General features: G+C 59.1%; 1 protein-coding gene across 4 annotated transcripts; it reads left to right on the top strand.

Annotated features, from left to right (window-relative positions):
• The first annotated feature begins 271 nt into the window (after positions 1–271).
• TNKS1BP1 (tankyrase 1 binding protein 1) lies at positions 272–24810 on the top strand. Of its 4 annotated transcripts, none has more exons than XM_027579329.1 (12): positions 272–290; positions 3804–3912; positions 4955–5588; positions 7010–7082; positions 10887–12374; positions 14314–16415; positions 21653–22019; positions 22262–22412; positions 22525–22661; positions 23427–23584; positions 23778–23850; positions 24354–24810. In XM_027579329.1, the coding sequence occupies exons 2-11, from the start codon at positions 3819–3821 to the stop codon at positions 23836–23838; spliced, it is 5265 nt and encodes a 1754-aa protein (XP_027435130.1). In that variant the 5' UTR covers positions 272–290; positions 3804–3818; the 3' UTR covers positions 23839–23850; positions 24354–24810. The 4 variants fall into 4 exon arrangements, with proteins under 4 accessions (XP_027435130.1, XP_027435128.1, XP_027435129.1 ...); XM_027579327.1 differs by lacking the exon at positions 272–290 and adding an exon at positions 659–798; XM_027579328.1 differs by lacking the exon at positions 272–290 and adding an exon at positions 3361–3462.
• The last annotated feature ends 1608 nt before the right edge of the window (positions 24811–26418 follow it).

Raw genomic sequence — 26418 nt, 5'->3', positions numbered from 1 at the left:
TAGATAATGGAATCAGGATTGACCAGCCTCCGCGGCGCGGGACAGCGGAAACCCGATCCTGGAGAGATGTGGACGACGAGCGGTGTGGGGGGTGGGTAGGGGTGCAGGAAAGGTGTGGAGTATGGAGGAAGCTTTTGTTTTGGGGGACTGGGAGGCATTTACGTCTGGGAAGGGGATATAACAGCAGATAAGTGAGGATCAGCTAGGGAACCAGAGCTTCCAGTCGTCCTCACGGCTCCTCCACGTCTGAACTGATACACGTGGAGCGGCCACGTTGCGTGCGTTCTCAGGTGTTTGCCATAGGAAGCCTCTCCGGTCGGCCAACGGTGACCTTCTTTCTCGCTGTGACTCTATGGTGCTGCAATCAGTGCCGGCCGCCGGGCCCGAGCCGGCCGTCCTCAGGCAGCCTCTCTAGGCAGTCGTCTCGGTGGCCATCTTGCCTGAGCGTTCCTAGCCTCCGAGTTGCGTCAGTTTCGCGGGGGTCCGAGCCTGGGACAGGCCCCTTATTTGCAAGGCTCATAAATAATTGAGTACCGGGGCTGCGCCTATTTGCATACGACTCGGCGTGTTCTGCCCGGGCTTCCCACTCCCGGTTTCCACCGGCTCATGGATATTCATGAGGCGCTCTGGGGGCGTGCTCCTGGGCGGAGTTAGGGGCGGGGCCCCGCCGGGGCTCGCACGGGCTTGGTCCCGCGGTGACGGCGGCGGCGGCGGTGGCGGCGGCGGCGGCGGCAGCGGCAGGGACTGGCGTCGGGTCGCAGAGCCCGAGCCCAGCGGAGCCGGATCCCGGGGGAGCGCGTGAGTGCGCGGGGGCGGTCAGGAGGGCGAAGGAGGGGGCGGGGTCCGGGATGGGGGCGGGGGAGAGGCATGGAAGGAGTGGGCGCTTTCCTGCCGGGACCTCGGGTTGAGGTGGAGAGGGGGTCATCAGGAAAGTTTGCAGGGGCCGGGGGCGCGGAGGAAGCGGGGGTCGCGGGGGAGCTGGCGCATGTGCGCGGGGGCGGAGGGTGCACGGTCTGGAGCTCGTGCTGGCCGAGCTAGAAGAAAGGGGGGAGGGGGCGAGGGCTTGAGGCGGGGCCGGGGGCGGGCGGAGCTGCTGGAGGGACCCCCGCCTCCCCCTCCCCGGGCCCGCGCTCGCCCCCTCCCCCGGCTTCCTCGACACGCCCTCAGCCACCCCAGTCCGCCCCCACCCGGTCCGCGTCCCCAGTCCCTCGTCTGTTCGCCGGCTGCTTCACAGCCCGCGCACAGGTCCTCGGCTTCTGCCGCCGCCGCCCCCTCCTCCTCCTCCTCCTCCTCCTCCTCCTCCACCACCCTCTTCTCTTCCTCTTCGGCTGCCGGCGTCCCCTCTGTGTCCAGAGCTCCCCACTGGGCCCCTCCAGACGGGCCCTCGCCCCGGGCTGTTCCGTCTTCCCGTTGGCCCTCCCTCCTCCAGCAGTTTACGTGCTGTCCCTGCCGACCTCTCTGGCCCCGGATCCGGCCCGAGATCCCAGGGTCCATAGGGGCGACCCCGCTTGCACCGATGGCGCTCTGGGCCCTTGCCCCCCTGGGCTGCAGCTGCCCGGCCTCTCCCCAGCCCGTCTGGCGGCCTTTGCTTCCGGGGGTCAGCTAGTCTCTCCCTGACTGTTGGGGGGTCAGGGGTGCTCCGTGCTGCTGCGATTCTACAGCTTTTGGCTACGGCCTTGGTCACCTGGGTTTCTCGGTTGGGGCCTTCTGAGCTTCTGTGGCCCCTCTCAACTGGGGAAGCCGAGCCCCCACTTCATTGCTGCAACCCCTCATACTGCAGAGGTGCCCATCAGGCCCCCAGGTGAAAGGGTTTTACGGTTCTGGGCCAAATTGTCCCCATTTCTAACCACCCACACCATGTCCCTTGAAATAAATGTTCAAGGACAAGGAAGTAATCTTGTGTTTTTTAATTTTTTTTTCATGGCGTGTGCCCCTCCCCCATGCACGCTCGGACTGGCTCTGCACAGTTATCACCCACCCACAGCGGGCAGTCCTCCCTTGTAGTTGGCTGGCCAAGGGATTGACGGTCCTGGGTTTCTCTTTATCCTCTTGGTGTTTTCTCTCATCTTAGAAGCAAGCTGGGGCAGGGTCAAATGTGAGGGGTGGGTGGGTTTTCCAAAGGCTGGGCCCCAGGGGTCCCTTCTCAGGATTTGGTGCTGTCTCCCCAGGCTAGCTGGAGTGGGTGCTGAGGAAGGCAGTGCCCCTTGCAGGTGTGAGAGGGTTGGGTTGTCCTCAGGGCTGTGTGCATACCAGGTGATGGGAAACCTCCTCCTGCCTTTGGAAGGAGAGGGGCAGGGCTCTGGAGCCTGGGGGGTGGGGGTCTTGTGGGTGGGATGGAGCTAGAATGGGAACTGAGGAGGTGGTGGAGTATCTGAGGAGCAGGTGACAAGATTGGGGCCCGCAGGAGTGAAGGAATGGTCTGGAATGCCAGCAGCCTGTGGCCTGGGGAGAGGAGGAGGTAGTTAGTTACCAAGGTCTTAGCTCATTGGTGACACTGAATGGAATCATACTAATACTGGCCAACATTTACTGGCTACTTTTTACGGGTTGGGCGTTGTGCTAAGTTTGCATGCACCATCTCACATAGGTCTCCCACCAGCTTCAGGTACACTGTTTTTCGCATAGAGAAACAGGCTTAGAGAAGTAGGCAATGTGCCTAAGGTCACACAGCTGGAAAGTGGTGGAGCCACTCAGCATTTGAATCCTGGTATCTCAAACCCCAAAGCTCCTGCTACAGACAGGTTTAGAGGAGGGGCACCATTTGGTCCCTGCCATAGGGCTGTGTTGCTGGGTCTTAAAATTTCTTCTGTCCCCCTCAAAATCCCTCAGGCCAACCCTGGGGGCCAAGTGATGCCCAGTATCCCCATTTCATAGGCTGTGGCTATCCCACCCTGACTGCCTAGAAGGGGGAACCCCAGGGAGTTTTTTCCCCCAAGCCACCCCACCCCCCCCCCGGGTGTTCTCAAGCCCTGTCCCATTCTCCCAGCCCAGGCCTGGGCCGGCTCCTCCTTCCTCTTGGCGAGGCGCTGGAAATCCAGTGGGAGGCCATTGCTATGGCAACAGGACTAGGCCCTGGCTTTACCTCATCAAATTCCAAGCTGAAGCCAAAGCGATTGAGAAATTAAAGAAAAAAAAATGTATTCCAGATGTTTACTTTTTATTCCTTATTTTTCCGTGTTTGGATGAGACAGCTCGGAGGGAGGCGGGAGTGGGGTAAGGATGTGGAAGGAGGAGGGGGAAGGGGGGGAGAGGGAACCACTCCCAGCTGCAGGAGGGGGGGAAGGAGGGTGAGCGGGAAGGGGGAGGCAGGCGGGGCGGAGCCCCAGGTTGGGGAGGAGCGGGTTTTTCCCGTCTCCCATGAGGTGATTCACGGAGAAACCTCAGACTTCTCGGCCCTCTTGCTCTGCCCCCGAGTAGGTATCTCAGGCAGGGCTGCCGGCCCCAAGGGGTGCCTTGGGAACGGTAAGTGGGGTGTTTTGGAGAGCTTGCCAGAGGGAGCAGCGGGCGGGTCCCTGAAGCTCCAGGACTTCGGGGTTAGGAGCCTGGAGTTTAGAGACTAGGCTGGGAAGAGTGGAGGATGCAGCCGCTGGGGACGTCCCTTGACCTCTTCCAAACCCCTCTGAAGTTCCCGCTTCCTGTCCCACACTCTGTCCCTGTTAGTTGTAGGAGACTTCCCTCAGCTAAGCCTGCTGCCAGTGCCCAGCCCCTTTGCCTTCTCAGTCTCTCTCTCTCTCTCTCTCTCTCTTTTCCTGGGTTTCTAGCCACCCAGCTCACAGCCCCTCTGCTCCCCAATTCTCATGCAGGTTCTGCCGCATGTGATGAAAGTGTCGGCTCTCAGGGAAGGCACACCCATGGCTTCCCCACCGCCCCGGGAGATGGAGGAGGAGCTGGTATCTGCTGGCTCTGAGCCAGGTACCTATGGGTGCAGGGTGGAGCAGGGTGGCTGAGAGGAGGGGGGAGGGGCAGCAGCTGAACCCCAGCTCTGCCTTGGAGGGGGGTGGGGGAGTGAGGGCAGGAGGCATGCTGGGGATATGCAGGGTGAGTTCTGAAGGCTGTCCGCTCCTGTTGAGACCTTTCAGAAGCGTTTGAGACCCTAGATCCCCAGCAGATGAGAGCAAACTGACCCTCGAGGGCAAACGGATTAAACTGTGTTTTGCAGGGGAGGACACTGAGGTCTAGGGGAGAAATGGCATGCACCTAGGGGAGGGTTTGAACCCAGGCCTCCTGGCTCTGTCTAGACTCCTTTCTTGGGCTGAGCCCAATGAGTGGGTGATACAGGATTCTATGGGAAGGGCCGTGGCCATGAGTAATTCCAAGTCTTTTATTTGGCATTGGAATGCCTTATGTAGAAGGTACGTTTCTGGTCTTGTTTTTTTTCCTGTAGCAGATTTACTTCTGTTTGGCTTAGGTCAATAGTAAGTTTGCATTCCTGATCACACACCAGATGACCCAGGTGGCCTGGGTGTGCACTTGGCGGGGGGTGGGCAGTGGAGGGACAGAGTGGGGAGGCTGAGCTACGTTTACTGTGGGTGGTGGCATAGTAGAGTGTCATGTGTCATGTTGGAGGAAAGGACTGGACTGGGGACATGGTGGCCTGGCTGCTTGATGTGGGCAGGCCGGCATCTGTTTATTGGCTCTTGTTCATTCATTTGTTTGTTCATTTGAGGAGAACGCGTGCTAGGGTGCAAAATGGGGTACAAGGAGAAATAAGGTGCCAACTGGGCCCTTAAGTGGCTTTAGCTTGTGAGGGAGTTGATTAACATTTGTGAAATTTGGAGTTGGGAGAAGATGCTTCTGAGATGTGTATGGTAAATCAAGGAAGGCTTCCTGGAAGCGGTGACATTTGACTTGGACCTAGAAGGATGTGAACATTCTGAGTTTTTAGGGTGGGAGATGAAGTTCAGTTTTCTGGTTCTTCTGACAGTTCCCCAACCAACCGTTTCCTTTATGGTAGGTGACCCTCGGGCCAAACCTCCCGTCAAGCCCAAACCCCGGGCCCTGCCTGCAAAGCCAGCCCTGCCTGCCAAGCCAAGTCTGCTGGTGCCTGTTGGGCCTCGGCCCCCCCGGGGTCCCCTGGCTGAGCTGCCTTCTGCCCGGAAGATGAACATGCTGGCAGGACCCCAGCCCTACGGTGGCAGCAAGCGTCCCCTTCCCTTTGCACCAAGGCCTACCACCGAGGCCTCTACTGGAGGAGAAGCCCCTCAAGAGACTGGGAAAGAGGAGGCTGGGAAAGAAGAGATACCCCCTTTGACACCCCCAGCCCGATGTGCTGCCCCAGGAGGTGTGCGGAAGGCCCCTGCCCCCTTCCGTCCCGCCTCAGAGCGCTTTGCAGCCACCACAGTGGAAGAGATCCTGGCCAAGATGGAGCAGCCTCGGAAGGAGGTCCCTGCCAGCCCCGATCGCCTATGGGGCTCCCGCCTCACCTTTAACCATGATGGCAGCTCGAGATACGGCCCCAGGACCTATGGTGTGGCCACGGGTCCCAGGGATGAGGACGGTGGGACCCTCTCCAGGGCATGGTCCCAGGAGGGGCCAGCAAAGTCTCCCAGCGAGTGCCAGGAAGAGCACAGCAAGACCCCTGAGGAGAGGTGAGGGGTGGGAGGCAGCCTGGAGGACACGTGGGTGGCCTTATCTGGGACTGTGACCTTCACGTTTAGGTTGGTTTAGTTTAGTGTGCTGTGAGTGCAGGCAGACCCTTGTCTAAGTCACAAAACATTCCCCTTGTAGACAGCGTCATCTTAACGCTGTTCTTTTTATAATTGTAACGCTGTTTACAGAGTGGATGGACGTTCACGGTGGAGTTCAAATGTACCACAGGGAAGTTTATTTTTAGGTCTTTTTATACTGAGAGTTGAATTTTGCCTCATTTAATCGACAGCCATGCTCTTTAGTGAAGAGAATGTTAGACCTCTTCTAGAGATCTGGAAACAGTCTCGTGAGTAACTTTTCATGGCTCCTCAGCACGTGAGAGACAGAACTGGGATTTGAATTCGGGTCTCTTTGAGGCCAAAGCACGTTCTCTTAAGTGTAGCTTGCACTGTGGGTGCAACGGTGTGCAGGTGCTGGTGTGTGTGTGTGTGGGGGGGGGAAGCAGGGGGTAGGATGAGTAGGGAGCCCACGAGGAGGAGTCTCATAGAACAGGTAAGACCTGAGTACACCTTGATGCCCGGCCAGGTTGGAGACTGTTGTGTAGGCTTCACTTCCCTGGAGTTGGTGCCAGTGTAGACGGAAGGCTGGCCGGGAGGTGGGTGCCCCTTGGGGTGGTGGGCACTGGGCATTGGAGGGAGAGGCTCCGCTCCCTCTCCTGCTGCTCTGAAGGGCAGGGCCGCTGTGGTGTGGCCTGAGCCCCAACCTGAAGGCCCTCCCCCCCCACCCTACCCTGCCCCTCCAGCCTTGCCGTTCTCACACCTGAGCCTGCCTGGAGGGTAGGGGCCCCAATTCACCCTTCTTTGTTCCCAGCCTCTGGAAGGTCACACCCTGCCCCGGTCTGCTCTCTGGCTTCCTCCTCTTCCTTGCTCTAAGCAGAGCTTAAGAGAACGTCAACTTTGGAAAATCACTCTTCCGCCTTGTCCTCCCCCTGCAATCCTTCAAGAAGTATTGGCAGGGCAGCTGAGACCAGCTGCACTCTCCCTGGCTGGAGGAGAGCGTTAACCCCTTAGGGGCTAGGGGAAGGAGGACTTACCTTTTGGGGAACCACTGAGGGGTCTGGGCATGCAGGGTGCTTCTCCTGAAGGAGCGGGTTGTGCGGGGGGGCATTTAACCCTTGATGTGCGGGAAGGGAATGGGGACCTTCTCCTTGGGCACTTTCTCTATGGAATCTGTACAGCATCCGCCCTCAGTGATTCTGGGGGTGGGGGGGGGTTCAGGAATTGATGGCCTGGGGCGGAGGGGGGTTACCTTTGGGTGCTAGTACAGTTACTTACGCAGACTCTTGATCCACTCTCCCCTTGCCCATCAGTGAGGGGCTGCTCCATTCTTTGCCTCCATTTCCTGTCTTGTTCCTTCACAGGAACACCACCCCTTTGGACCTGGCCTTCAACGGGGACCTGGCTCTGCCAGTTGGCTCGGACCCACCTGCTGATGTGAGTTAGCCTCCTGTTATGAGTCAGAATCCTAGTATTTTAGAGCTGGAAGGGTCACCTGAGATCATCTGTGTTACCTCCTGTAGTTCAGATATGGGGACACTGAGGCCTGGGGAGGAGGTGGCTTGCCCCGGGTCTGGCCCCAGGACTCAGATTTCTTGACCCCCAGGCCAGCGTTCTCGATCACCGAGGTGGTTAAGTGTGGTTCAGGCCGTAAGACAGGTCGTTATGAAGAGTAGTTACAGTGTCTGTAACAACTGGGACCGATGAGGTACCTACCTGGGCAGGTCCTAGGAACAGTGACTAACTCAGTCGTGATAACTCTGGCTAGTGGGTGCTCCTGGTCCCATGTGAGGCGTGTGGATGCCATGGCTCACAAGGGTTAGGTATGCAGGGGCTGAAGCAGGATCAGAGGTGCCTGGTTCTACTGTTCTCCCCGGCTGAGCTGCCTTCTTGGGGTTTAGAAGAGGAGGGTCTCCTGTTTCATTCCCACTGTTCCCCATAGCGTGCTCAGAGGGTGGCCAGGCTCAGCCGGCTTTTCTTTCTTTTTGTTTTTTTTCTTCAAAAGATTTTATTTATTTATTTGAGTAGGGGGAGGAAGAGATCGGACAGGAGTCGGGGAGGGGCAGAGGGAGAGGGAGAAACAGACTCTGCTGAGCAGGGAGCCAGACGTGGGGCTTGATCCCAGGACCCTGGGATCACAACCTGAGCCAAAGGCAGACGCTTAACCAACTGAGCCCCCCAGGCGCCCCCCAGCCTGCTTTCCTAAGTAACTGATATTCCTTCTTGCTCACAGAGCCCTTGCTAGCCAAAGGCTGTTCCATCTCCCCGACAGTGGAGACCTGACCACATTTCCTTGTCCATCCAACAAGTGTTTACTGAGCACCTACCGTGAGCTGGGTGCCGGGGACACAGCAAAGAACAAAGCTCGCACTGTCCTGCTCTCAGGGAGCTCACCTTCTAGTGTGGGGAGGCAGACACGAGCACAGGCCTCCCTGTGAACCCGCAGACTGTAGTGAGTCAGACAAGTGTGGGAGACCTGGAGAGGCAGAGAGCTCTGGGCTGAGGGTAATCGGGGAGGCCTTGCCGTGAAGGTAAGGGAGTGAGCTGCATGGGTGTTTGGGGAGCAGCGTGTTGGGCAGAAGGACCTGCAAGTACAAGGGACTTGGTACCTTGCTGGCTAGGAAGCCAGGACGCCTGGATCGCAGCGAGGGGGGGCGGGGTCGCGTGCTGGTGAGGTGTGACAGGTGGTGGGTCAGAGTGCTTGGAGCCTCACAGGCCACCAGTAGGACTTGGGCTCCACTGAGAGGAAGAAGCCGTTGAGGGGTGTGGAGGAGGGCGGTGACGTGTTGCTGGCTTAGTTGTAAAGGGTGATCTTGGTGGCAGGGAGCTAAGAGCGGTGGCAGGGAGCTAAGAGCGGTAGCAGGGCCCAGTTGGGGCCTAATCCAGGTAGGAGATGATGGTGGTTGGACCCTGGCCGCCGACTCCAGGTGCGGTTGGGAGGCGTGAAGTGGGTAGGGTTTGCAGGTAGACTGGTAGGAGAGGGGGGCCAGTGCAGAGGCACGGATGACGGCAGGGCGTTGGGCCTGTACAGCGGAGGGGTGAGGTTACTGTTCACTGAGATGGGGACTGGGAAGGCTGAAGCAGGATCAGGGGAAATGAGGAGTTTGCTTCTGGATTTGTTGCGTTTGCAATCCCTCTTAGACATCCAAATGGAAATACTGAGCGGGGGGGGGGGGGGGGGGCAGCTGGGGAGTTGTAGGCGTAAATGTGGCGGTTAAGATGGCTGAGGTCCCCAGGAGGGTTAAGGTCACCAGAGGCACAGGGGAGGTAGTGGAGGGCAGAAGGCCCTCCCCAGACGTAGCAGGGGAGACCCCGAGGGGGTCGGGGATGGTGGAGTCCTAGAGGCCACATGGAGCCAGCAGCCAGCTTCGGGGCTGGACGAGGGCATATCCATGGTCAGATGCTGCTGCCAGGTCAAGGCAGGTGAGCCCTGGGAATGGGATTTAGCTACAGGGAGGTCACTGGTGACCTGGACAAGAGTGTCAGCTGGCATGGTGAAGGGAAAAGGCTGTTGGGAAGTGGGTTCGGGAGGGAATGGGGCGAGAGGAACTCTCTGGATAGATAGTGAACGTAGGCAAGGTGTTCAAGAAACTGAGTGGTACCCTTGGAGAGAGGTGAGGTTAGGAGGGTGTGTTTGTTTTTGAAGACAGAAGAAATGAAAGCAGTTTGTGTGCTGACGGAAATGAGCCGGTAGAGAAGGAAAGGTCTACGATGCAGGAGGGAGAGCTCTGAGCGAGGACGCTCACAGGCATAGAAGGGGCGGGGCACAGCGCTTGGGTCCACGTGCAGGCGGTGGGGTATGAGGGCTGGCAGCTGGCAGGGACGGCAGAAGCATTGCCGGGGAGTGTGGGCAGGGGAGGGGAAGTGTTGGGGGACCGCTGGGCACTCGAGGCCCATCTGAGGTCCTGGAGGTTCGAGTGCAGGTCAGGCTGTCGTGAGACCGTGCATTCTGTTTGCTTGCTTTTCTCCAGCCACATCCAGTCCCAGGTGTGGCTGCCGGGAGGTGGAGACCCGGGACGGGTGGGTCACAAAGTCAAGAAGAGGTCAAGGAACAGAGAGCCAGGATGCGAGAAGTGTCGCCGGTGTGGCCATTGAAATCACTAGGGATTATACCAGGTGGCTAGTGGGGGGAGGGGTGCTGTGATCCTGGAATGAGAGCTCTGCAGGGGGCATTAGCAGGAGGGGTCACTGGAGGTGTTTTCTTTTTTTTCCTTTAAGATTTATTTATTTTAGAGAGAGAGGGAGGAGAGAGAGAGCATGGCAGGGCAGGGCAGAAGAAGAGGGAGAGAGAACCCCAAGCAAACTCTCCGCTGAGCGCAGAGCCCCATGCGGGGCTCAGTCCCAGGACCCTGAGATCATGACCTGAGTTGAAGTCAAGAGTCAGGCACTCAACCTACCGAGCCACCCAGATGCCCCGAAAACGAGTTTTGTAGAGAGGAGGGAGGATGGAGTGAGTGGAAGGGGCCTTGAGAAGCAAGCAGGATCTCCACCTGCCCAGACTGAGCAGGGGATGATGTGGGAGAAAGCACCCCATTGGAGAGGGTGGCAGGGGAAGTGTGACCCGTGGGGAGGGCAAAGGTCAAAGGGAGCAAAGCTTCCTTCATTGTCCAGGGACAGGCCAAGTGGAGTGGTGGAATGCCAGGAAGCCAGGGGCTTGGTGCTCCCTCTGCCCCTTCCTCCTCCCCCCGGGCCCCTGTCCCGTAGCATCCGTTGTTCCTGTAAGTCCTATCCCAAGAGGCCATGTGCACAGATCTTACTTAATTCTGACCTAATTCTCTGAGGTGGATGTTGTAGCCCCAGCTTACCCAGGGGAGAGCTGAGACTCTGAGATCCCAACGACCACCGTGGTCATGGGGAGGGCGTATGGCTTAGGAGGGGCAGTGCTCGTCACTCCAAGCCCTGTGCGTTCATGTCCCTCGGTGCCTTTTGCCTGAATCCCGAGTCAAGGCCTGCCTGCTTCCTCGGGGATTGGATAGTGCTGGGGCCTGTGGATCCGCAGAATCTTTGGGAGAGGGCCTGGGGTGGAGTCTGTGCGAACCCTAAGAAGCATGGGATACTGTAAATCACTTTTGGCACCTTTCCTAGCTGTCCTGAGAGGCCCACCTTCTGAGCGCTTGTCTCCTTCTCTGGTCTGTGGAGCGAGAGTGTGAGGAAGCAGCTGATCTGGGGTCTATGTGGGGTTGGCAGGGCCCTTCTCCCTAGCTGGGCAGTGAGTAATGGCTCTTGACCTTTCTCTTGCAGATCTCCAAGCCCTGGGACCCCTCGAGTCCAGGCCCTGCCCCAGAGAATGGAGGCTCCTCCAGCCCAGGCCTCCCCACTGAAGTCTCTGGCCTAGCCCCTGGGTCTCCCCGACTTCACTCACCTGATGAGGGGTCTTCCCGACTTCACTCACTTGATGAGGGGTCTCCCCGACTTCACTCACCTGATGAGGGGTCTTCCCGACTTCACTCACTTGATGAGGGGTCTCCCCGACTTCACTCACCTGATGAGAGCTCTCCCCGCTACTCTCAGCTTCCAGAAACCCAGAGTCCTGCAGTTTCTGGGCCCTCTCCCTGCCTCCCTGTGACCCCAGCATCTCCAACTGTAGCCCTGCCCAATGAGGGTCAGAGCTCCTGCTGCCCCCCAAGCTCAGGGCTCCCTGTTGTGGAAGCCCCAGAGGCCCCCACACCTGGCAGCCCAGCCCTTGAGAAGGTCTCGGGGCACCGCAGCCTGGAGCAGCCCTCAGCTACCTCTGCCCAGCCCCTGATGGAGGGGGGTGAGTTGCTGGACCTTCCTCGGACGTTTCCATCTGGGGATGTGGTGGCCAAGGGTGACATAGACCGTCCCATCAGCCTGACTCAGCGCCGATTTTCTGAAGGTGTGCTCCGGCCGCCTGACCAGGACCAGGAGAAGCTGGGGGGCTCTCTGGCTGCCCTGCCCCAAACCCAGGGGAGCCAGTCTGCCCTGGATCGTCCCTTTGGGAGTGGGACAGAGTCCAACTGGAGCTTGTCACAGTCCTTTGAATGGACCTTTCCTACTCGGCCTTCGGGTCTGGGGGTGTGGCGGCTGGACTCCCCACCTCCCTCCCCCATCACTGAAGCCACTGAGGCCGCCGAGGCTGCCGAGGCTAGTGACTGGGCTGCATCCAGCAGAGAGGAAGGAGTGTCCGAGCAGGGGCAAGGGGCCCAGTCAGCTCCAGAGGGGCCAGGAAGGCCTGGTTCCTGGGTGCAGGCAGATGACCCGGGCATCTCCCCAACCCAGAAGGGGGATGGGGAGAGTCAGCCCCGGTCCCCAGTTCCCCTCAAGCCCTTCTCAACACCAGGAGGCCCACCTGGAGTGGCCTTGCTGCAGGCAGAGGAGAGGTGTGAGGAGCGGGAGCCCCTGGCTGGACAGGAGTCCCTGCTCCCTCTGGCCACCAGGGACGCTGCTCTGCCCGTCCTGGAGCCGGTCCTAGGGCAGCAGCAGTCAGCACCCCCCGACCAGCCCTGTGTCCTCTTTGCTGATACCCCGGACCCCCAGCAGGCCTTGCCTGCTGAGGAGGAGGCCATGACCCTGGCCCAGGCTGAGGCCACCCAATCCAGAATGGAAGGTCGAGAGCCCTGTAGTGTGTCGCCCGAGCCTGCAGGCCCTGACGGCAGCTCCCGCTGGCTGGATGAGCTCCTGGCCTCACCACCATCTAGTGCGGGCAGCGCAAGGCGGGGAGCTGGATCTGAGCTCAAAGACGCACAGACCCCAGGTGCATGCTCCGAGGTGAGGACCGGGGCAAAGGGAGGGTGGGGGGCCTCCGGATGGAAGCCGGGGCTTGGGTGGGCTTTCTCAGTGTGGATTTCATGTGTCGAGAGCTTGGGATACGGCCCTGGGCCAGGCACCTAGAGCTGTGTCCCTCACAGCTATACAGTGTGGTAGAGCTGATGGAGCAGAGGGTACGGGGCTGGTGTGAGTTCACATCCAGCTCCAGCTCCCATCAGCTGAGCCGTCTGGCTAACCTCTTAGCTTCAGAGACCTTTCACGGTAAGAGGCATTTGCCTCTTAGGGTCGGACTGCAGGTAGACCGAGATGTCCAGGTGCTCAGTGCTTGACCTATACTGAGCGTTAGTTCAGCTTTAGAGATGGGACTGTGGAAGGCAACGTAGCGCAGCCATTAAGCATGCGGGCTCTGGAACCAGACTGCTTGGCTTCTCTGCTCTTTGCCCAGATGTGAGCTTGAATGAGTTACTTTTCTGTGCCTCGGTTTCTGCGTCTGTAAAATGGGGGTGACGATAAACTCCCTCACATGGCGAAGACTCAGGAGGCCGTAAAGCACTAAGAATAGCACGTAGTTCATCGTGAGTGTTTAGGAAGTGCTGGCTTTATGAACGCCCTTACCCTTGAGCTCAAGACTTGCCTTGTAGACAGGAAGCTGAGGCCCAGAGGAGGCGGAACCTTGTGCAGGGTTACCCAGCAAGTCGGCAGCTGGGCCGCGGTCAGAGTGCCAGTTCTCTGGCCAGTGCCCTTTCTCCTACCAGGCTGCTCTGAATTTAAGGGCTGGGGTCCAGGTGGCTTTTGAAATGTCTTTCTCAAGGCCAGCCTGGGCTGGTAGGGGTGGGGCTGGAAGGAAGGCAGAGCCAGGCGGCCTCTAGGGGTAGGGGGCGGGGAGGTGGAGGCGGAGGAGGAGGAGCAGGAAGGAGTTAAGACCAGGCTGGCTCCCAGTAGGTGTGTCTGTCCCGGGCTCTGGGTGACTCAACTAGCTTCTGGGCGGGGCTACCAGAGCTGCAGCTGCCGTGGAGGGAGCGGGGCCAGGGCGAGCGCGAGCCAGAGTCGTTGGACAGGTCCGGGCGAGGGGAGCAGCCCAGCCCTGTCCCTGCGCCCAGCCGCACCCAGGAGCCCGGGACGAGCTGGGGGCAGGGGCCATGGCGGGGCTTGGGGACCGGGAACCCAGCATGTCTATCTTGGAGAGGCTGTTAGCCAATGCAGCGCTGAGGGATGAGGCTGGCCGGCTCCGCAGCCCCGAGCCCAGGGCTCCCCCGCCTGAAGGAGTGAGTTGGGGTGGGGGAATGGGGGGTGCTGCAGGGAGCCCTGGGCTGGCTCTTTTGCCATGGCAGAGGTTGTCTTCTCCAGGGATGAGGCGAGGGCTACGAGGTCTTCCTGCAAAGGGCTAGGGAGAAGGGTGCTTTCCATAGGGAGGAAGGGGCTGGGAACTTCAGGAAGGGTGAGTAGGGCCAGGGGCAGGGTCGGACTGTTCCCTTGGAAAGGAGGTTGTGGAGGGCCTTTAAGTCTTGATCATTCCTAATAGAAAGTGGACCTCTTTCACAGCCCTGTGAAGACCACTCTGCCAGGCTGCCTTTCATTTTGGCAGTTAGCCAAGTGTTGCCCAAGGGCTGTAAACATGACCATGGGATCATTGATTGAGTGTCCATAAGAAGTGCCCCTTGCATGCCAGGCACTCTGCTGAGGTGTGGTTTAAGTGATCTTGTTTCATTCTCCCAAACCACCCCATGCAGTAGGAATTCTTCCCATTTAAGGGTGAGGACCCTGAGGCCCAGAGTGGTTAAGTGATTTGCTCAAGGTCACACAGCTGGGATCTAAACCCAGGCTTTCTGTTGCCAAAGTGGGGCTCTCAGACACTAGGCAGTGCTGTGTCTCATCATGGACTCCCACTCTGATGGACTGTAAGCATTGTGTTTTTGTGTCTTTATTTTCTGATTCCTAGGGACTCCTTGGCTGGGCCCAGAAAGATCTGCAGAGTGAATTTGGGATTGCAGCAGACCCACCTCCCAGCAGTTTCAGTCCTTCCAGCTGGTCCCAGGACACTTCTCAAAACTATGGCCTTGGGAGTGCAAGCCCTCGAGGGGACCCAGGCCTTGGAGAGGGAGACTGGACCAGCAAGTGTGGGCAAGCAGCAGGGGAGGGGAGTGCCAGGGAGTGGGCCAGCAGGTGTGGCATTGGCCAGGAGGACATCGAGCTCGCCCGCCGGGATGGGAGTGGAGTGTCTGCCCCGGGGGGCCTTGCCGCCCAGGACTGGATGATTGGAAAGCCAGCCCAGCTTGGTGCTCAGCAGAGCCAGGAGGCAGATGTTCCGGACTGGGCGTTCAGAAAGCGGGATTCCCAGGGCACTTACTCCAGCCGGGATGCGGAACTCCAAGACCAGGAATTTGGGAAGAGAGACTCGCTGGGTACTTACAGCAGTCGGGATGTAAGCCTTCAGGACTGGGAATTTGGGAAGAGAGACTCTCTGGGTGCTTATACCAGCCAGGATATAGATGAGCAGTGCCAGAAATTGGGGAAGAAGGACCACCGTGGCAGGTACGGCAGCGAGGATGCAGATGGGCAGGACCCGGAGTTTGGCAAGAGCGCGTCTTCGCTCAGCACCTTCAGCAGCCGGGGTGCAGAGCCGCCGGATCAGGATTTCGGGAAGAGCGCCTGGATGAGGGACTACAGCAGCAGCAGCAGTTCCACAGCCGCGGGCCCCCAGGACCGAGGCTTCGGGATGAGAGCCCTGCGCACCGGCTTCAGCCCCGAGGAAGCCCAGCAGCAGGACGAGGAGTTTGAGAAGAAGGTCCCGAGTGGTGGAGACGGCCCGGGCGAGACCAGCAGGGAGGCCAGCCAGCTTGAGGAGAGAGAATCGGGGGGCCTGTTTGGCCCCAGCACCCCCCAGGGCCAGGATGGGGCACCGGGACAGAGGGACCAGAGCAGCTCTCATGGCGGTGGCGCCGGTCAGGAGGCAGGGGCCCAGAGCTCGGGCCACGCTGGCCAGGATGACAGGGAGGTGGGCCGGGGAGGCTGGGCGGGCGACTTCAGCCGCGGTGTCGTCCCCCAGCCAGAGACCGCCTTCAGCCCGGGGCAGCGAGATTGGAGTGGTGACTTCTGCGCGGAAGCCTCCGAGAGAGGCCATCAGTTCGGCATCATCGGTGACGACCGGGCGGGCAGTGCTGTCCTGGGCCCTTCTGGCCAGATGGCGGGAGGTCCCTTTGTGCCTCCAGAGAAGACCCCGGCCGGGCCTGTGGACTGGACCGACCAGCTGGGCCTGAGGAACTTGGAGGTGTCCAGCTGTGTGGCTTCTGGGGGCTCAAGGGGGGCCAGGGAGGAAGCTATGGGACACATGGGCTGGTCAGACAAGCTGGGCCTGAGAGATGTGGACCTGGCCGGCCGTTTGGAGGCTGGAGGGTCCGAGGAGCCCAGGGGGATTGGGGTTGGGGAGAAGGACTGGACCTCCAACGTCGGGGGGAGGAGCAGAGATCTGGCTGGTGTTGGGGAGGTAGGGAGCCCCGGCCAGGCTAGAGAGAGCGGCGTGGGACAGACTGACTGGTCGGGTGTGGAGGCTGGAGAGTTTCTTAAATCAAGGGAGCGTGGGGTGGGACAGGCAGACTGGACACCAGACCTCGGGCTGAGGAGCATGGCGGGGGCAGGTTGTAGCCCCAGAGAGCTTGGGGCGGGCCAGGTGGACTGGGGTAGCAGTCTGGGCCTAAGGAGTTTGGAAGTGCCGTGTGACCTAGAGTCCGGAGGTTCTCGGGACCCACGGGGATGTGGAGTGGGCCAGATGGACTGGACCCAGGACTTGGGACTCCGGGACGTGGAGCTCTCGGGGGCCCCGAGTGAAGCCAGGGAGCATGGCGTGGGAGAGGTCAGCCAGTGCCCGGAGCTAGGGCTCAGGGACCACAGCGCCTTGTCCCTGGGCCTGGAGGCCAGAGAGCTGGGGCCTGGTGGGACAGGTGGGCCAGAGACCCATGGTGAAGACCACTCCACACCTTCCCTGGAGACCTGCCCTGAAGACCCCGGGATGGAGACGGGAGAAGCCCCCGGCTTTGGAACCAGGTAAGGGAGCCCCATCCCTGTGTGGGAGGGAAGGTTTGGCAGCTCTCTGAAACACTGCAGCCCTTTTCAGGAGTGAAGAAACCACTTTCCCCCAGGGACTTGTAGGGTTTGGAAAATTGAGATGGTTTGGACTGTGAATTACTAATTTTACTTTTTTTTTTTTTTAATTGGAGTGTGATACACATACAGTTGGATTCTTGTTTTGATGATGATGGTGATGTTTGAGGTGGTGGGTGCTGCCCATGCTTTAGGCTCCTTGGTGACTGTGTATCGTGACTGTGCTGGAACGGCGTGTGTCCCATCTTTGGGGTCCCCCAGGTCTCTTGGCCCAAAGCCGCAGGGCTTCCCGGGCCAGGGAACATGGGTGCTTTCACGGGTGTCAGCAGGAGGACTGGGCTCTGTGTCCACTCGGCCTGGGACCCTCCAGGTTAGGAGTGGAGTGGACAGTGGTGCTTGTTTCTTGCAGAGATTGGGAACTTGGTGTTTCTTGCCTGCCCTGTCTTTAGGCCCGGAAGAGCAACAGTTTAAAAACCTGAAGGTCATAGGGACCTGGCTCCTGACCCCCTGATCTTGACCTCCACACACACAGTGACTGAAAGGGAGCTTTCCCGAGGAACAGACTAGTGGTTTTACGAGCCAACCACAGGCTGTCCCAGGGATTTTTATGTTCTGAAACCAGTTGAGGTGGTCTCACAGATGGAAACGGGGCTAAAAAGAGGTTGCATCTGTTTTGTTAACATTTCCCATTCATTGAGATTTGGTTTTACTCTTTTGACTGGGTAGAAGGTTATACTTTTCTGAAGAAGCTGGAGCTTCTCACCAGGCAGTCGGGGAAGAAGGGAAAGGGAGGCATTGGGTGGGGGCCGTGTTGTGAGTGGAAGGGGCTGAGGGTAGTGGCAGGGACGGGGAAGGGTCTAGAGGGAATGGTGGGGATGTCAGCCAACGGGTTGGGAGAGGTACTGGAGCTGAGGAGGAGGAGGAGAGAGAGAGAGAGGAAGGTGGGCAGAGCGTGGGGAGGTGCCGAAGGCTGCAGGGCAGGGGTGGGTTCACAGGACATGGAATCCAGAGGCTCCTGGGGTCTTGGATGAGTTCCTGGACATCTGTAACGTTAGCCTCAGGAAACTTTCCCATTCCTGGGGCCCAGGACCCTGCTCTGCAGGGCCCAGTGCCCTGCTGCCTACCTTACCTTGTTGACCTTCACAGCTGCCCTGTGCCGTGGAAAGGGATTTTTACCATCTCCAGTTTGCATGTAGACGAGGGGTGTGTACCTCTTTCTGGCTTCGACATTGTAAATGCTGTCAGGTGTGGTCGCAGTGCTTGAGAGTCTCAGACTACTAGGGAGCCGGACTGACGCCCTCACCTTTCCCCTCTGCTTGGGTGGCTCTTGAGAAGGGGATTTTTCCCTTTACTTAGGACCGGGGTGAGGGCCGTCAGGAGGCTGCAGGACTGGGTTGGGGAAGGGGAAGGTAGGAGCGGAGAAGGAGGACTCAGCACTCAGCCAGCTGAGCTTCGGTCTCTAGCCTGCCTTTAAGACGCTCTGGTCTTCTGTCTGTGTTCTAAGTTTGGGGAAGGCTTTGTGCTCTGTGGCCACATAAGGAGACCTCGAGTGTTGGTGCATGAGCATGTGCTAGCAGGTGAAAGCACAGGAATAAGGAAACCTGTTTACCTTTCTCTAGTGCAAGGTTTCCCAGACTTATCTGACTAATATCCAAGGAGCTGGTGTTCTGGGCATCTGACTTAGGGGAAATTCTACACCCTGGAAAATTGCTCTTTGTGGGAAGTTTTGGAGATTCCCCTGGGAAATCCTTGAGGATAGCCCAGAGTAGTCTGGGTTTGGGTCTATCTGCCAGGTTTGGGTCCTGATTCAGCCACCACCTCTGTGACTTTGGGCAAGTTCCTTCTCTTTCTCAGGGCCTCCTATTTCTTGCACTTACTCCCCCTACTCACAGAGTTAAGAGGCGCGGACACACACAAAGTGATAGAAACCTGCCTGGCACGTGGTGATGACTGAAAAAAAAAATGCTTGCTACTCGTATCTGTTTTGCCAGTTTGGATGGATCTGAGCTGTCCATAAAGTGAGGCCTGCAGGGACATTTTTGTCATTGCCTCTGTGTGGGACAATGACCCCTGATGGCAGGCGGTCATTGGCTGGAATGCTGTCCAGCACGGTTGTGACAAGGCCAGCGTGGGGGTGGGTGGGTCACGGGGAGAGCTCAGCCTCCTTCTTTGTGTCTAGGGCCACCTTTTCCTGGTGGGAGTGGCTCTCTCGGGTCTCCCGAGAGCTCATGAACTGCCCTCTCCTCTCTGTGGCCTCCTGGTCATCTCCTGCCCCTCCCCCAGGCCCAGGGGTGCGGACGTCTCTCAGTCATTTTGGGGTCTAAATGAAATCTCCTCAGAGATCATTGAGGCCAGCTCCCTCATTTCATGGGTGGGGAAACTGAGGCCCAGGGAGGCAGTGTGACTCACACAAGGTCCACAGCTGGTGATTATGGGCTCCTTCATGTTCCCTCGGGCCCCAGCCTTGTCATCATCTCTCCGGGCATGTTTCCTGTCTCTCTTGGGTCCGGGCCATGTGCCCTTTAGGCACATCATTCCAGCTGGAGGCCTGAGCCTCCCTCATTTTGGGTCTTGGAGCCTTGAGTACTGGGAAGCTGATTTTGTGCACATCTGCTTCATGCCCTTCCCCAGTTCTGTGCCTGGAAGGGCTGTGCGGGGTGGGGTGGGGTTGGATCAAGTCCTGACCCTCAGGAGACGCTAAGTCCAGATGGGGTCGAGGGTATAGATGGTGCAAGATGGGACAAGTTCTCGGGCCAGGAACCTATGTTAGGGATGGTGATTATCCTGAAACAGTTTTTTTTTTTTTTTTTTTTTAAGATTTTATTTATTTATTTGACAGAGGAAGACACAGTGAGAGAAGGAACACACCAGGGGGGAGTGGGAGAGGGAGAAGCAGGCTTCCCACGGAACAGGGAGCCTGATGGCGGGGCTCGATCCCAGGACCCTGGGATCATGACCTGAGCCGAAGACAGGCATCCAATGACTGAGCCACCCAGGCGCCTCCAATTTTTTTAAAAAAAGACTTATTTATTTATTTAGGGAAAGATTGTGCAGGCATGAGTGGGGGAGGGGCAGAGGGCGAGAGAAAATCCTCAAGCAGACTCCCCACTGAGCATGGAAACGGATGTGGGCCTCGATCCCAGGACCCCCCGAGATCCTGGCCTGAGCCAAAATCAGGAGTCGGATGCTCAACTGACTGAGCCACCCAGGTGCCCCGATCATCCTAAAAATTTATCAAAGTTTAGCACACGGTGCTAACGGTGTGCTGGGCACATGTTTCCAGTGTGTTGCCAACAGACCCTGCAAAGTATCAGTCTTTTATGGTCCCCATTTTGCAGATGAAGAAGCTGAGACTCAGAGTGGACAAGTACCGCAGGTGTAGTAGGGGATGGAGCCCATCTCTGCCAGTGGCAGCACCCAGCACAGGTTCCCGACCATTCTCTCCTGATTCCCTGCCAGGGAGGAGCTCAGGTTATAGGTGTTCTGGGTGCTCAGAGGCAGGCAAGCTTCTCCCGAGCTGGGGTGGAGCCAAGCCAGCAGGGATGATGCACACTGCATTCCCCGGTGCTCTTCCCACCCTCCCCTCCTTGTGGCCACCCCCGAAGCCCACGGAGCTCATCTGCTGCCCTCTGCCCACGTGGCTTGGAGCCAGGTCTTGCTCTAGATGTGGATCTTTCCATCCACCCATCCGCTGTTTCACATCCCCTTAAACTCCGCGGGCCTGCCCTCAGCCTTGTGTTTTCCCCACCGCAGGGAGAGGCTTTGGGCAGGGCCTCAGGCTGGATGGGGGTGCCACCCCTGCCCCCTCTCTCCCGGCCTCCCTGATTTTAAGCTGCAGGGTGAGCTGGCTTTGGCCCCCATCCAGGGCTGCTGCACTTCTGCTGCCTGCCTCCCTCCCTCCCTCCCTCCCCAGACCGCTTTAATTTCCATCTGTCAGCAGCTTGTGGAAGGACAGACTGACACATGTTCTCTCTTGCCCTCCCTCCTTCCGGCCTGCTACTGACTCACCTGCCCTACTCCTCTCCCCTTCCAGTCTCTTTGGCAACTCTCTGAGGCCTGGCTTCCAGCACGGCCCTGCCCTGTGTGTGCGCGCGCGCGCGTGTGTGTGTGTGTGTGTGTGTGTGTGTTGGGCTGTGGCTTGGCTGTGCGTATGGAGGCAGGGTCCTAGATGTGCCTTGAGGGAGGTGTGTGGTGAGTGTGTGCAGGGTGTGTCCCTATTTCAGGGGGAGCTGGCCAGCGCACCGGCTCGCGGTGCGAGGTGTGTGAGTTAGCGAGCGTGCGTGTTTGTGTCGTGTTTTGAGGGAGTGGCAGGTAGGAGATGCGGAGGCTGTATTGAGGTGCAAGGTGACCCAGCCTCTCAGTCACTGGGCAAACATTTGCTTAGTCCTGCTCCTCCTGGCCAGGCCGCTGGCCCAGGGGCTCGGGGCACAAAAGCAAAAGGAGCCCATCTTTGCCCTTCAGTTGCTCCCAGATGGGCTCTGAGGCAGGGGCTGGTCCAGGTGGGAGCCCAGGGTGTGCAGGGCTGCGGAGGGGGGCAGAGGCTGAGGGAGGGGAGCAGGCCAGCTTCAGAAGAGGAATTGAACTGCAGGGAGAGTGAGCAGAGGGGCGGGGGGCAGCCTCCCAGGCGAGAGAACAGCTCGTGCACACACGCACTGCAGTCTGCAAAGGCCCAGCATGTTCTGGGAGTCCCTGGCTGTTCTGTGAGACTGGGGCACAGGGAGAGATGATGTGGGGGCTGAGGGCTGAAGAGGTTGTACAGCCCGATGGGCCAGTGCCTGACCCGTCCCAAGCAGGTGCCCCTAGGAGGGGCCCGTTGCTGTCAGTGATGGGGTACACGCTAGGGGCCAGGCACTGGGCTTTGCGCTTTGGTTCCCATTTCATTCCCCAGTGACTCTGGAGTTAGAGGACCCTCAGGCTTTGGTAGTGGAGGGACTCATCCCAAGCCTCAGTAAGTGGCGGACCTGGGATTTGAACCTGCCAGGCTGCCCACCTTGTCCCCTCTGTGCTGTGCTGTATAAGGCCCTGACCGCATCCTTCTGGAAGGAGTCTGGGAAAGCCTGGAAAGGCGGGAGAGGAAAAGGGTGGGGGAAGTGGGGGGCACAGACACTGTGGAGTGGGCTTTGGGGGAGGGAGATGGGGCTTCATGGGTGACCCTGTCCTCCGGTCTGTCTCCTTTGCAGTCCTGGTGGGTGCCCGGCCCGCCCCCCGCCCTCTGGCTCCCAGGGCCTGCTGGAGGGGATGCTGGCCACCAGCAACTCCAGGGCAGCGGTCTGTGGGGGGTCAGCAGCCTCGGGCCTCAGTGGCCTGTTGGAGGAGGAAGGAGCCACAGCGGGTACTGACCAGGGGAAGCCCCTGGAGCCTAGCGGGGACCCTCTGCCTTCCTGGAGGCCACAGCCGGATGGTGAAGCCAGCCAGACAGAAGAGGTGGACGGCACCTGGAGCCCTTCCGGGGTCGGGCAGGGCGAGGAGGGCCCGACACGGCCCCCTCGGCGGCCCTCCCAAGGCCCTCCTCCCTGCTCTCCCAGTCAGGACTTCTCCTTCATTGAGGTCAGTGCAGCGTGAGCCCAGGGCAGTGGTTGGGCTGTTGGGGGGCACGTGGGTGATGCAGCTGGAGCCTCGGCCTTCAGGCCACCCTGAGCCGTGTCAGCCCGGGGTGGGGGCAGGAAGTGGGCAGTGGGTGAGTCCTATGAACAGGGTACTCTAGCTTGCTGGAGCTGTTGAGGGCTCCTGGGGGATGGGGCAGGGCCATGGGACAGCAATGGCAGTGGTGTTGCCGTTGTCCCAAGCAGGACACCGAGATCCTTGACAGTGCCATGTATCGGAGCCGTGCCAACTTGGGGCGCAAGCGAGGGCACCGGGCCCCGGCCATTCGGCCCGGGGGCACCCTGGGCCTGTCAGAGGCAGCAGACTCGGACGCACGCCTGTTCCAGGACTCTACGGGTAGGGCCCCTGTATTGTTGGGTGACATCCGTGTCGCTGCCTGCGGGCTGTGCAGGGGAGGGCTGGTCTGGGCTTGCTGTCTGTGCTGAGCCCCCACTCTGGGCCCTTGCAGAGCCACGAGCTTCTCGGGTGCCATCTTCAGACGAGGAGGTGGTGGAGGAGCCTCAGAACCGCCGGACACGGATGTCCTTGGGCACCAAGGGGCTGAAAGTCAACCTCTTTCCTGGCCTGAGTCCATCAGCCCTGAAGGTACCGTCTGATCCTTCAACCACACGTTCAGCCACTAGCCACCTTACGTCCAGCGTTTCTTCTGTCCGTTCATCTCTCCCTCCCTCCCTCCCTCCATCCTCTGGGCCCTTCTCTCCTGTCATTTTGCTCTCCACTGAGGGCCCTGCTGGCCCATGCTGTGTGCTAAGTAGGATGGAAGGAAGAACAAGGCGTTCATGTCCCAGTACTTCATGGGGGTGGGTTGGGGACACAAGCCCTGTCTCTGATTAGCTCTGGTGAAGAGGGGGAGGTGTTTAGGTGTCACTGGGGAGGTACAGATAAAGGGCTAGGCCTGTTCAGAGTGTGTGGGGGGATTATTTCCTAATGGTCATACGGTACGGGATGGGAGGGTATATTGAGGAAGGTCTCACGTAGGTATTTGATCTTGGCTTTGAGGCATATGTAGGAGTTGGCTCTGGAGGGTGGGGTGATGACGGGGAAGTGTTCCAGGCAGAGGGAACAGAACGAACAAAGACACAGGGCTGGGAAGTCACCACTGGCTTTGTGCAGCCCAGTTGGTCTGAATTCAGTGTAGCAGGATCTTCTTGAGCACCTACTCTGTTCAGGGCATGGCTCAGCTCTTGAAGGGTTATCTTTAAGGGACTTCCCATCCATCTGGGCAAAAGGACTGCAGAGGGGTCTGTGCCTGATTCTGGGGACAGCATACTCTTGGGAGAAGGCCTTGCCCTCTGGGAATCCTCCTGCTTATTCCTCTGATGTGTCTCTGCACTTGGGCTCATCTCCTAGGCCAAGCTGCGCCCCCGGAACCGCTCAGCTGAGGAGGGGGAGCCTGCGGAGAGCAAGCTGAGCCAGAAGGAGTCCGCCGTGCAGCGTTCCAAGTCCTGCAAGGTCCCGGGGCTGGGGAAGCCCCTTGCGTTACCTCCCAAGCCAGAGAAATCCTCAGGGTAGGTGACCTCGGCTGGCCTCACTGGGTTGGCCTGAATTAACGCTGTGAAGTTGGCGCTCCAGTGCCTGGTGCTGCGGTGAAGCCTCAGCCTCCCTCTTCCGGTTGGAGGGCGGGTTTCCCTCCCTACCACTTCCTCACTTTGTTCACCTTTCCTAAGGTTTGCCTTATGACGTTTTCCCTGTGCCATCTAGGTCAGAGGGATCATCGCCCAACTGGCTACAAGCCCTGAAGCTGAAGAAGAAGAAGGTCTGAGAAGTCCTTGAGGTGAGAGTGGGTTCCTGGCTGGGGCTCTGTCTGGGGCTCAGGGGTGAGTAGGGCCTGCCCTGGAGGGTTCAGGAGGCCCTGTACCTTCTTCTGGGCCGTTCTCTCCCCCTTTCTCTCTGAGGAAGGCCAGTGGAGCCCAGCTCTAGGACCTGGTGGGCCCCTCGGCTCCCTTTGGTTTTGCCAACAGAACAAGGTGTTGCCTGGGATGGACGAGGAGGAGGGCTTCCGTCCTGCCTTCCTCCCTGGGCTCAAGGACGGTCCCCATGCGCCCCCCGCCCCGTGGCTGGCCCAAGTGGGGTCAGCCAGCCCTTCTGGTCTGGGACCCCTGGAGGCACTTACGAGGCTCAAGGGCCCCAGCTGGGACCCTCCTCACAACTAGGCTCAGCTGGGGGAGCCGGGCTGGGCACAGGGAGAGGAAGCTGAAGCTGAGGGGGCTCCTCTGGCCGCCATGGTGTCCCCCACGGTGTCCCCTCCTGACCTCTTCCCTCCCCTCCCCCTTGCAGGTCCTTCCCATTGGGCAGTCTCAGGCAGTGCCCATTCCTGTGGGGTCCCCGGCGAGGAGATGGCTGGAGCCCCTCCAGGCCCCAGGCTGCAGCCTCTGTCCCCCTCCACGTCTGAGGAGCGTCTGGGGAGGCACATTTATGCACTTTGTATCCCCTCTTTCCTTCCCTCCTGACCAGATTCAGGCATTAGTGGTTGAAGGTTTTGGTCCCTCCTCCCTCGCTCTCTTTACACCTCCCTCTCTGCTTCCTTCCCCAGCCTCCCTTGGGTTTTCTTTTGATACCAGTTTATAGCATTTTTATAAAAGCCTTTGATTTTTGTAATGGGCGGAGCCCTGCCCCAGCCCCAGCCCAGGCCTCCCTCCATCCTGCCAGGTGCCCCACAGAGACCAAGAACATTTTGCCACTTGAAACAATAAAGTTTTTTGGGAATTGGTGCTGCCCAGGTTGTGGTGTGTGGTTGAGGTGCCCCAACCCCCATGCAAGGCCATCGCTGGGCCATCCTGGCCCGCCAGCAGCTCGCTGTGACCCTGAACACTCACCTCCCTTGCGCCCGTGGGCTCAGTGTCCCTGAGGAGGGCGTATTGGTGACAGCAGGCTGTGTGCTGATTCGACAACCCCCGAATCTCAGTAACCGAACACACAACGGGTTATTTTCCATTCATGGCACAGTCCAGGGTGCGCTGGTGGTGGGGACGCTCTGCGCCTTGCAGTCATTTAGATCTCAGCTTCTTCGCTGTGGTGGCTTGGCTATTGGCAGGGGCCTTGGAGTCCCCCAAGGACCAGTGGGAGACCCTTCCCACAGGGACCATAGGACGGGAGACTCTTCCATTGGCCAGAATTCAACTCCTGGCCCCCGCCAACTGCAGGGGCTGCTGTTTCGGGAAGTGTAGTTTAGCTGTGTGGCCAGAGAGCACTGGGTGTTGGTGAAGAGTCAGCCCTTTTTGCCAGGGAGTTTGGCTTCTGTGAACCCTAAGGGCCCTTTTAGCCCCTGCATTCTGGAGTGTCCGCCGGGCCCTGGCATCCTCCTCGGCCGGTTCCCCAGACCAGCCAACCACTTTCTCCGAGGCTTGTTGAGAAGAGAGGCCCCCGTGGGCCTCGCCTTGTGGAGCCTGAACTGAGTGGCTGAGGTCAGAGCTACACCTGAATTTGGAAATCGTCCCATTCGCCAGAGCTTCTTAGCTTGTTACTACGTTATGTTACATTATGTTATGTTACTTTAGGGGGTATGGGGGCTGTTGACCTAATTTGAGAATTTGACCAAAGCTGTGGACTCCCTAGAAAAATGCACATATACACAGCAGCCTGGAATTCCCATCACGGACCTCCTAGACTAATGGTTCTTAACCTTCACCAGGCACCACAGTTTCCTGGGGTGCTTCCTGACATGTACATTCCTGGGCCCACCTCCAGGCTTCCGATCCAGTAGTTGTGCCCAGGAATCTGCATTTTGAGAAGCCCCCTGAAGTAGAGGGGAAAGAAAGGTGGGGGGTCCCAAGTCAGCTCGTGGCTGCACCCCTGGTGGGTCAGTGCCAGGCAACCCCTGTGCCAGCCCTCCCGGGGCCCAGCGGAGCGGTGCTGGTGTGAGCTTTGTCCTGTCCTCTCCCATTCTCTTTTCCTTGTATGAGTAGCACTGGCAGGAGCCCAAGCCAAACACTTAAGACTCATTAGTGGGACAAATGGAGCCTGGGCTGTCCCGGTGCCCGGGCTTTGCTGGGAGGGAAAGAAGAGATGGTCCCGCTCCCAGGGAAGGCAGAGCCAGATCTGGGGTGTGGGTGGGGGTGTCCCACACTCACCCGCCGCCTGGGGAATGGTTCAGGGCCTTTGTTGGGAGCCCAGGAGAGAGGGCAACCCACTCAAGCTTTGACCATAAAGGCAGGTGTGTGACAAATACCACAACTGGGATAGTAACGTTCTCGTGGTGCTGCCATTTCTCGGGGCTGTGCCTGGGGTTCTTGGGAGTGGCCTTGGAGGGGCAGGTGTTGTTGGTCTTTTGCCTGGATTTGGATTTTTGGAAACAGCCGAAAGTCACTTGGAGGCTTGCGTTGGGGAATACTCTGGGCATTCA

The sequence above is a fragment of the Zalophus californianus genome, chromosome 11 (assembly GCF_009762305.2).
Source record: "Zalophus californianus isolate mZalCal1 chromosome 11, mZalCal1.pri.v2, whole genome shotgun sequence".
Lineage (NCBI taxonomy): Eukaryota > Metazoa > Chordata > Mammalia > Carnivora > Otariidae > Zalophus > Zalophus californianus.
This window is presented reverse-complemented; position numbering and strand designations above follow the sequence as displayed.